Genomic DNA, 10181 nt, shown 5'->3' on the forward strand with positions numbered 1-10181 from the left:
TTAATTTAGTATTTGGAATCAACTAACTCCCATCTAACTCCACTTTCAACAAGAAAATGGAGAGATAAATCATACTACTACTACAAATAATGATGTTGCAAAATATTGCAATTAGAGAAGTTGGCAACTAACACCTAACATTAAAACAACCAAAGTTCAACAAACCTTTTTTCTTTTCTTTTTTCCCTTTTTTTGTTTCTTCTCAAATCGAACTATTCGCTTATTGATCAAAAAGATTTTCCAAAACTAAATCTTTGATCAAGTCCATGTATCTTGCCTCACACTAATTTTATTTTATTGTGAGGTTGATATATATACGATATTGAATTGCTAGTGATAGCATTTCTTTTTTTCACTTATAACTCATTATGATCATGATCATCAAATTTACAAATTAACATTTTTTTGTTCTTATAAATGGTATGCGTATTACTATATCCAGACAACTTGAAATAATCTTTTTGGGTTGAAATTACCAACAAATCGCAGCTACGCTGGTAATTAATTACATGTCATTTTTACTTGAATAATTAAACTTATAGTAATTTGTTACTTCAAATTAATTATGAAATGTTATGGACTAAATATTAGTATATTTGTCCTTTAATTTTAAGCCTGCTTAATGTTATAGTGTTGACAAAATTGTAGTGCTTGCCTGCTTGGTACCAACCAGAAGATTCCAATGTTTGGCCTCCAACCTTTTAATTATTTAAAATATAGTATATGAATAAAATGATTACTCACCGCTCCGAGTCGAGAGTAAAAATCCTATAGTCTGGACATATTGCCAAGTGGTGTGTCCAACCAATTACGGTTGCCAAAAAAAGAGGAAAAAAAGGAGAAAATAGAATAGTCATATAATTGTGATTGACTGGACACACATCACGTAGCAAAACGTCCAGACCAGTATATGCTATTCTCTTCTTAGACACGTCTTTATTCATAATAAAGAATGTGAAAAATTATGATTCAACACAATAGATGTGTTAAAATGTGTAATTCCACTTGGAGAAATATCAAATATGAAAAAAAATTCAAATAGATATGAAAACTGAACCATTGGAATAGAAACATGACACGTTCATGATATAACATGACCCACATTTGATGCAACTGATGATTCTTTTCTTATCTCTTTAGCCTTTGGGGATATCATGTTAGGTAGCTGTCTCCACTCACATAATACAACACCCACATACAATATGGTAATACCAACAAAATGATAAAACCAATAATATACCAATATATCTAGGCTCCAACAATCATAAAGCAGCTTGAACAACCCTCACTAATCTAATTGTTGGCTAGCAAACAATTTATAGCATACTTGATAGATTGAGACCACTCTAGAATTGTGGATTTCACGTCAAGAAAGAATCACATGGTGTAGGATAAACAAGAAAGGAAACACCGAAACAGGCCCGAAAAACATCTGTGTGGGCGTGGCAACAGAAAATTCAGCAACACCAGTGATGCATTCAGTAATGATGTGCAATACCAATGAGAAATGTTGGCTAAGAAAGTAAACGGGTGATTGGCTCGACTAATTAGAAAATGACGGATGATTCCATGTTGGTGCTAGAGTATTGAGTATTCACAATATTAGAAGCAGCCTATACACACTGGTCTTTAAATTAGTAGTGGGTGCAATGTGATCACAGTTAAATGTTACGCTAGCACTGTGCATCTTTTCTTTTTTCCGTTATCAAGTTTAGCCTAAGTCATCAGTTAGAGCAAAAGGAGTAACAGCTGTACCAAGCAAATTCTCCATGCTGAGTCCTATACAACCGGAACACTTCCACTGCTCGGCTGAAGAGTACCTAGAGAGCAAAATATTAGATACTGGACAAAATTAAGCACATAAAATAATGAGATAAGCTACTAAATCGCATGCACGAGAAGATGGCAGACACTAATTCTAATTGTTAACCAAAATTTAAAACTGAAAAGGTCTCACATTTGGTAGTTCGGAAATAAGCACAAACCAGAAATTGTGAAAATGAGTTTACCTGGTTTGTCAGAAAATGAATAAGAATTTGATATATAATGAGGTCCTATAGTATTAATCACAGGGAGCTGAGCAGCTGAGATCATGGATGGTTCAAATGCTCCAGCTCGCCCATGTAGAAGTTTGACCTTGCTGAAAGAATGTGATCAGTCGTTCGAGCAAAGAGCAAAAAATTGCTGTCTCTGTGTGCCAAGAAAGAACTAAGTTTAGGTTTCTGTTCCACTAATTCATGTTCCAGTAACACGTTCCCATCTTTAGAACTCCTACAAGGATATATATATGCTTCCATCAGTTAACATGTATATCATGAGTGAAAATTTTAACCATATCGCTTAGAACTCATGAATGTCAACATAAAATATGAGAAAAATAATTGGGTAGCTGACACAGGAACCTGATGACGTGCAACTTGTTCATGGCAAAAAGCTTCAAGACAAGAAGTTTTTCCTAGAGCCTTACTTGATATTCTTCTGAGGATGGAACCTCATTGCTGAACTCTTTGTCTGGTTCCTCAAAGAACATGCGAGAAATGGCTCTTCGGAGATTGTGATTTCTTTGGGAATAGTATATTTTGGTCGCAAGGGGAGCTGGAACATCTGATATTGTCACACATATTACAAAAATCAAGATATTGCTTAAAACCGTACCAGGAAGATGAATCAATTTGGACTGTCTAAATTATTCTGAGACCCATTTCAAATCCCAAAAACAGAAGTTTCAAATCAGGATGTCACAAACTAGCATTGGTTTTCATAATTATAAAACTCCGTTACACCTGAACGGTGCACTTCACAAGTTCTTTCCCAATTTTATGAGCCACACAGTTAAACTCCTGAATAAATTAAAGATGAATAGGAGGATATACAGGAGAATCTTTACCCATCCATGTAATCAGAAAATGAGGCAGTTAGAGATCAGTAGTTCAACCAGGTCGGAAACCATTTATGATAGAAAGGGATCAAAACCACTTTGCTTTGAGCAGTTATTGGTGAAGGCTTCAGGATTTCAATTCGTAATATATTTTCTAAAAAGTAATACTTCTCTACATAGAATAAGAATTCACAAGTGTAGGATTTATTTTTCATGAATCTGACAAAACATGAATTAGTTAAGAGGATAGGAAGATTGAAATTACATGCCAAATTAGTAACGCCAGTGAGTGAGCTTACATGGAAGAAGCTCAGCAGCTGGCTTGTAGAAATTCTCTGTACCTTGATTTGATTGATTCTCAGCTGAAGTCCTACACGACACAAAGCAAAAGTAATCCTAACCAATTGATTATGGATGTGTGCAGAAAACTATGTATTACGAAGGGCACCATGTATTGCGAAGGGCAAAAACACATTATAATTAACAAAGCAGAATGTTGGTCTAAGACATGTGAGCACGGAATTTGGTTCAATGGGTTTAAATACTTAACAAGCCTATACCAGAAGAGCTTATTGGATTGGAGCGGACTCTAATAATGTTGCTTAGATACAAACTGAGAAGGATCATTTATTACTGGTCAAACCAAGTTCAAGGTTTAACCAGACATACTACAATTTAGGTCTAAAGTGGACAAGTTACTTCATAAATCCTTAGATTGTGTATTGAATCATATCCATGTCTTGTTTCACAATCTAGAAATTCATTATCACATGTCCCTTTCTTTATTACAACCTTATTTTTGAATCTTCTGTATCCAGCTATTGGAGATCCCATTCCCGTAGTGATTCCTTGAGCTAGAAGTCACATTCACAGCTACCTATAAGCTTAACATGTAAATTTTTCATTTCATGTAAAACTCAAGTTATCTAATTTATTATGTCTGATACAGTACAATGACCAATGAAACTTGCCCTTAACCTGGTTAGTGGGAGACTCAATCATCTTAATAAAATGAATAAATGATTTTGGAATTTATCAGCAAAGAACTTACGTAGTGAAGTTATTTTTGGTTATTTCTGTTAAGAAAGTATAAGACAAAAGCTATGGACAGGCTGACTTTGAACATCAGGAGCAGAAAGTGTGCAATGTAAACAAACGAAGGAAAGGGAGAGACTTATAGTACTAGGTATAAAGATTCACAAGTCACGTGCCTTTTTAGTGGTTTCAATGAGTGTTTAGTTACATCTTGTACACAGTCCACACTGTAAAGGTTCACTGTTGAGCCATTCATTTTGTCAGTGGAATTCATATGCATTTCTCCTGCAATAAAGAGGCATATATAATAATGGATGAAAACAAAACAAACAATCCAATTCCTCAAGCATATATCCATGCTTCCGCATACTAATTAATATCCACTAAAATTAAACCATATAGCACAAAGAAGGTTTCTGACAAGCCACTTGAAGATTAACTTGCTAAATGAGTTTGAAAGTACAGTGGCATGACTGATTAATATTGACAACAGAGACAATGGCCAAAAATTAAAAAGAAAAGCAGAACAGTACGTTGAGCTTCAGGGAAGAGACTCATTTCGCTTTTTGCATCTATATGATATCCTGGTGCAGCTACATCACAAGAGTCTACAGAACGAGAGTGTTTGGTCTCTCTGAGTGATTTGGCCTTTTCTGTTAACATGTTAAGAAAATTAAGTTTTGCTACGTATAACAAAACAAACAACTAGTAAATTGCACTGTTTAAACCAATCATTTAAAGAGCTGTAGACCACAGAGAGCTATTGTATACTCAACTTAGACTGCTAAGCAAAGAAGATAATTTTTAGTGATCAAAATTTGAAAAGTTCATGAACTGAAGTACATAAAAGTAAAAATAGTCTGTATCGTCCTAAAAAGCAAAAAAGGATACTACTCTGAGTAATCTGTGACTTTTTCCTCTCCTTCCTTGGAGGTTTTTTAGTCACTGCAGGACCATCAAGTTCCACGTTGATTTCCGCTCTAGAACTTAGAGACTTACAGAGCTCTGCAAGGACAAAAAAAACAATAAGTATGATAGAATTTGAAAAAAGATAACAGGAGCATCAATACTAATGTACTTAGATTGTTTATTATCTCTCTGATATAATAACAAGATCGATAAATTAAGTTCTCGAAAGATGTGAAACAACATTTGACGTTCAACTATGAAAACTCAAAAATACTAAAAATGAGCAACAAAAACTAAAAAAGACCTGCATGCATTGCATAATGGCTGGCCTTGATTGGCTTCTTGCAAGCATTACAGCATACCTCCAATACAAATAAAACATTCTGGTATTGTTAGAGAAAATGATCTAATTAATAACTACAGAAGTATTTATTATCAGTAAGATTTTCTACATTTCTATTTCAAAATGCAATATACTATTTAATTGTACAGCATAATCATTAATATAATAAACATCTTCATAATATGAGTAGAATGAATCCATTGCCTTAATAGACCTTACATAAACGCACTCTATAGACCTGAAGCACAACTATTTTAATTTTCAACTTTATTGGGAGTTAACCATTCATATTAAGTTACATGGCTAATGATTTTTGAACCAATCTCGTCCTAATAATTCATATGATTCAAGTGATTCCAGTAAACAAGGCGGGCAATTTCACCATAATACGGGCTTGGACTTCGTTTTCTAACCTTAATTAATGCACTGATTATTTACTGATTAGTATATTAACTGACTTTTTAAACCATTTTTAATCAATGATTGATATATTGAAGTGATTCCACAATAGCTTTCAACTACAAAAGTCCATATAGGCCACATAATGCACTTCACATCTTTGCACTACCTTTTCTTCTTCTCTAATTATTCTGGTATGAATAAATGAAATTTTCCATTAAAATGTCATTGTCGAATCTAGCAAATGCAGGCCATTATCATTCCTGTAATATGAGAGCTTACATAATCTTTAAGTACTATAATACTCCTACAATAATGCTATACATAGTAGAATTTGACGATAAAAACTACCATGAGTAAGTTACCAAGTCTTACCAAATCTAAATAATCTGCCATTGGTCTCAAACCAAAAATATGCATATCTACAAGAGAAAATCAACCAGAACAACATTGACAAATCAGAAGCCAAAATCATATATAAAAGATCCTAGGACAAGATAGTGCAACACAATTATGTCGGCATATGAAAAAGGATTACCACCTTCGTGCGACCTATCATAACTGGGACTGTGTAAAGGAGAATTAAGAAAATAATTGGCATCTTTACTTTAGACATGAATGAATATACAAACCTTCTTCATTAATCAAATTTGCTTCATCTGCATCTTGTAATTCTCTCCCTATGGATTGTGCAGCCAACTTCTGGTAGCTCGCTTCCTCTGTAAAAGAGAAAGAATGGAGCGGAAGTTGCACTTTAAATATCAAATTGCTTACTTCACAATCTAAGTTTGGTCTTTCCTAGCTGGACGAAACAAAAATAATAAAACAAAATAATAAGGGTGCATAATAGAAGCTTATGGTTCAGTACTGATCAAAGTTCTGCAATTAAGTTGAGAAAGATGCAACAATTTGGTCATATATAGCATCATAAGGGAAATGGGGGTGCTTGTGCATGCAACAGATGGAAGAGAGGAGATAAACACATGGCAGCAAGACATGAAATCAAAAATTAAGTAGCACTTCCCGCCGAGGCTTCTGCTCGGATGCTACAGAGATTCATACAGATAGGGGAGGCCTTTTAAAAGATAAAATACCACACAAAAAGGTTATCATAGATTCATATGTTGCTGATTGCTAAGGTGGGGAATATGCAAAACACTGAACCACTCCTCCAGTTAAGTACTCCCATTCACCAAGCTTATTCAGTACCTAGGCTCAAATCAAACTTTCAATGTAATCCTGTCAGCTCTACTTCCAATCATTTCATTGAACATGGGCTTAAAACTAAAAACATTACAGTGACAAGCCTATCATCAAATAAATCAAAGACCATGTAACCAGTTATATATAGATAGAGAAAGATATATGATTGTATTCTATATATAAATCAAAGAAAGTGCATGCTTCTTACCACGACTGAACATAATAGTACTGCATTAGATCTTACTTGCACCATATCTTAAGATAACTTCACACCATTACCTCTTGCAGTTCGTGAGAAACTTCCAGCATCCACAAGCCTCGCCAAGGCTGTCATTTTCCCACTCCAGATAGAGCATACCATCAAATAGGGGGCAAGACCCCTACAAGCAGAAAGTTAAGAACATATGCCGAACTGATGCCACATATACATTCAACATGAACCATGCCCACCAATAAGTCCAAATCACATTTTCAACAATGCCTTCCAACCACAAATTATAATGTAAGCCACCAATTCTCTACTACTACAAGTGTCTAAAACTTTGAAATCCAGAGAGTTAGAGCATCACTTTGAGTGGATAACAAGGTCGATTAAGTAAAGCGCATCACCAATTTTACAAACCAAATGCATTTTAGAGAAAATTAGTTAGTAGTAGTATTTTATTTCGTGGAAGCACGGTAGAATTGTTGTCCTTAATTATATGATCACAACTCAAGCAACAAACTAAATTAAACGAAGGTCTTATTTCTACTACTACTAGTCGACTACTACTAGATATGATACTTCCAAATCCAATACGAATGAATTCATCAACATGAGGTCATCCAAAAAAACTACATTCATCATCCAGAAAAAAAAAACAATAAAATAACTAACCATGCCACATCAATTCAAAGGGTAAGTGAAAGTACAAACAGAGAATTCAAATTTCAATTTTATGATTTACTCCAGGAAAACAACACCAATATAATATATCATGTAAAAGAAGATAGGCACCTAAAAAATCCTTTTGTCCATTATAATTAACCCTAAGCTCCATCAACACCTCAACTTTTTATTAAAATACATATATTTAAGAAAAAGATCATGAAATTAAATAACACATTATCTTTATTCCCATGCTAGAGCAGTGTACAGCATCAGCAACACAATGCACCACCAAACAAACTTAGCTTCGCATGCACAATGCCTCACACGTCGCTCTAGGCAAAACACCTCCGGCATTATCATTAAATCAAACAACACACTGAAAATAACATAAATGAATTTGCATTTCGGGATTTCAACTTATCAAGGACAAAAGGTACTCAAAAATCAAAATTCAGAGCGTCATTACCTCGCGTTAAAACCCGATCCCGGTATTTCTGTTTTTCTTCCTCAGAAAAGTAATTTTCACCGAATCATTCGAAAAATCTGAAACAAAGTTGAAATTGGAGCTGTTCTCGTCATGATCGAGGAAATCGCAATGCTGGATATGTGAAACACGAAATTTCTGGAAATTTTAATGGATGAATTTCTTCCTCCGAAAAAAATATGCTTCATATAATTGATTAGCAGAGAAGGAAAAGTGAGTAGAAGAGCATAGAGCGCAAGCAAAAATGGAAAATGCAGAAGAACCTCTGCTGTTCCATTTTCTGCGGTTCTATGCAGTTCATCACTCCAAAATAAAGTCGTCACTCGTCAGTGTATTCCCGATAATGGAACCAATTTAACTGCAGCAATAATTTGGGCTTTTTGTTTTGTGTTTAGGGGTGTAAATTCGGGTACTCGTGGGTACTCACACCCGAAAATTCGGATACCCGAACCCGAAATCTCAAAAATATAATACCCAATACCCGACCCGTATGTGAATTCGGGTACCCTAATACCCGATGCGGGTACCCGAACCCAACTAATCGGGTATCCATAAACCCGAAATTATTATATTTGAAATTTATTCTTTTATATAAATTAAATTGTGATGAGAATAGAAATTATTAAAATAACACAATACTTATACTATTTATTGACTATAATTCTGCTCCTATACAATATAAAACAGACATTAGACAAATAGACACTACTTAATTTTAAAATAAAATTTTTTTGGTATAAATTGAAACATAAAAGAGATTAATTTTTTAAGAGATTAACTGAACATGTAAATAAAATGGAGAAAACATAACTAATTAACTATATATTTTCAAAAGATAACAAGAAGAACATAAATAATGCAACATGAACCGAACACGAATGTAAAAAAGTATTAAAGTCGAGATAATAGAACAATGAAATGTCAAAGCAACCAAACATATAATCTAAATAATGTCAAAGCAATCAAACATAATCCAAATAGTAAACTAAGAACTTTATAACCCAAAATATTTATCACAAATACATAATTAATCAGGTTTAATCGGGTATTAGTCGGGTACCCTAATACGGGTTTCGGGTACCCTAAACCCGAAGAATTCTAACATTAACTACCCAAATCCGTACCCGAACCCATAAATTCGGGTACCCAAAACCCGTTGGGTATTGAGACTGGGTCGGGAATACCAAATTAAATTTTCAGGCCTATTTGTGTTACTAAATAAATCATTATTAAAGAGCTCAATATTAGTAATTTTACAATAAATATAGATACTTCGCCTAACATTATAGATTTAATATGTGACATTTATGGTCATCAATTAATGTTGCTTGTGAAAATCTTAGAGTCAAATTTAAGAGGTTATTGAGAGAAATATGCAGGTAATATATTTATTACAATGAGGATGTAATCAATTGCTAACTAATTATCAATCTCAAATTGAGATCAATTTTCAACCATTAGATTAGAAGATCTTGTGGTTAATATAATGTCAAGGGTAATATATTTTAAATTTAAATAATTATTAATTAAATTAAAAGGATATTAATTATAACTAACTACTTTCTCTCTCCTCAAAATCATCTCAAATCTTTAAATTTACGTAACTCTCTCAATTTAAATTATTTTTTCGCAAAAAATATATCAAATTAAAGATAATTTAATAAGGATTCCAACGAGATCTCAATTGCATATGTTCCAACGATGTTTGGGTGATGAAATTTGATATTATATTTCAATTTTCGTATATGTTGATAAGCAGCTATTTTCAACAAATGCAACAAAAAATCTCAATATATTGTAGACAAAATCTCAATATTATGCATGTCCAATCTCAATAAAAATGTGTTGATATTTTCTTGTCCTTGTGTTGATATTCTAATGTCATATTATTGATATTTGTAATACACAATGTTGATATAAAAAAACACTCACGAAAATTGTCATATGATAACATAATGACGATATTACCCTTTTGTTGATATTTTGTCTACTATTTATTGAGATTTTGTGAGCTTTAATCTCGTCCACTCATTTTTAAATCCAAGAGTGAAGATTTAGT

The 10181-nt window shown here is 33.4% G+C and overlaps 1 protein-coding gene across 11 annotated transcripts; it reads right to left on the reverse strand.

Moving 5' to 3' along the window:
• Positions 1–1045: 1045 nt before the first annotated feature.
• On the reverse strand, positions 1046–8373 carry LOC125194585 (uncharacterized). 11 transcript variants are annotated; one of them, XR_016137326.1, is made up of 11 exons: positions 8105–8367; positions 7047–7147; positions 6197–6283; positions 5940–5986; positions 5127–5205; positions 4805–4918; positions 4447–4566; positions 3178–3248; positions 2468–2604; positions 2010–2190; positions 1046–1820 (listed from the first exon to the last, which is right to left on the reverse strand). XR_016137326.1 is itself a non-coding variant. In XM_089069150.1 (11 exons), exons 2-11 carry the CDS (start codon positions 7126–7128, stop codon positions 2155–2157), a joined length of 882 nt encoding a protein of 293 aa, XP_088925276.1. In that variant the 5' UTR covers positions 7129–7147; positions 8105–8361; the 3' UTR covers positions 2016–2154. The 11 variants fall into 11 exon arrangements, 5 of the variants coding, with proteins under 5 accessions (XP_088925276.1, XP_088925280.1, XP_088925286.1 ...); XR_016137323.1 differs by having other exon boundaries at positions 1046–1809; positions 2010–2271; positions 8105–8363; XR_016137322.1 differs by having other exon boundaries at positions 2010–2271; positions 8105–8362.
• Between the last annotated feature and the right edge of the window lie 1808 nt (positions 8374–10181).

The sequence above is a fragment of the Salvia hispanica genome, chromosome 1, assembly GCF_029641045.1.
Source record: "Salvia hispanica isolate PSC_SH4W2 chromosome 1, Shi_PSC_v1, whole genome shotgun sequence".
Lineage (NCBI taxonomy): Eukaryota > Viridiplantae > Streptophyta > Magnoliopsida > Lamiales > Lamiaceae > Salvia > Salvia hispanica.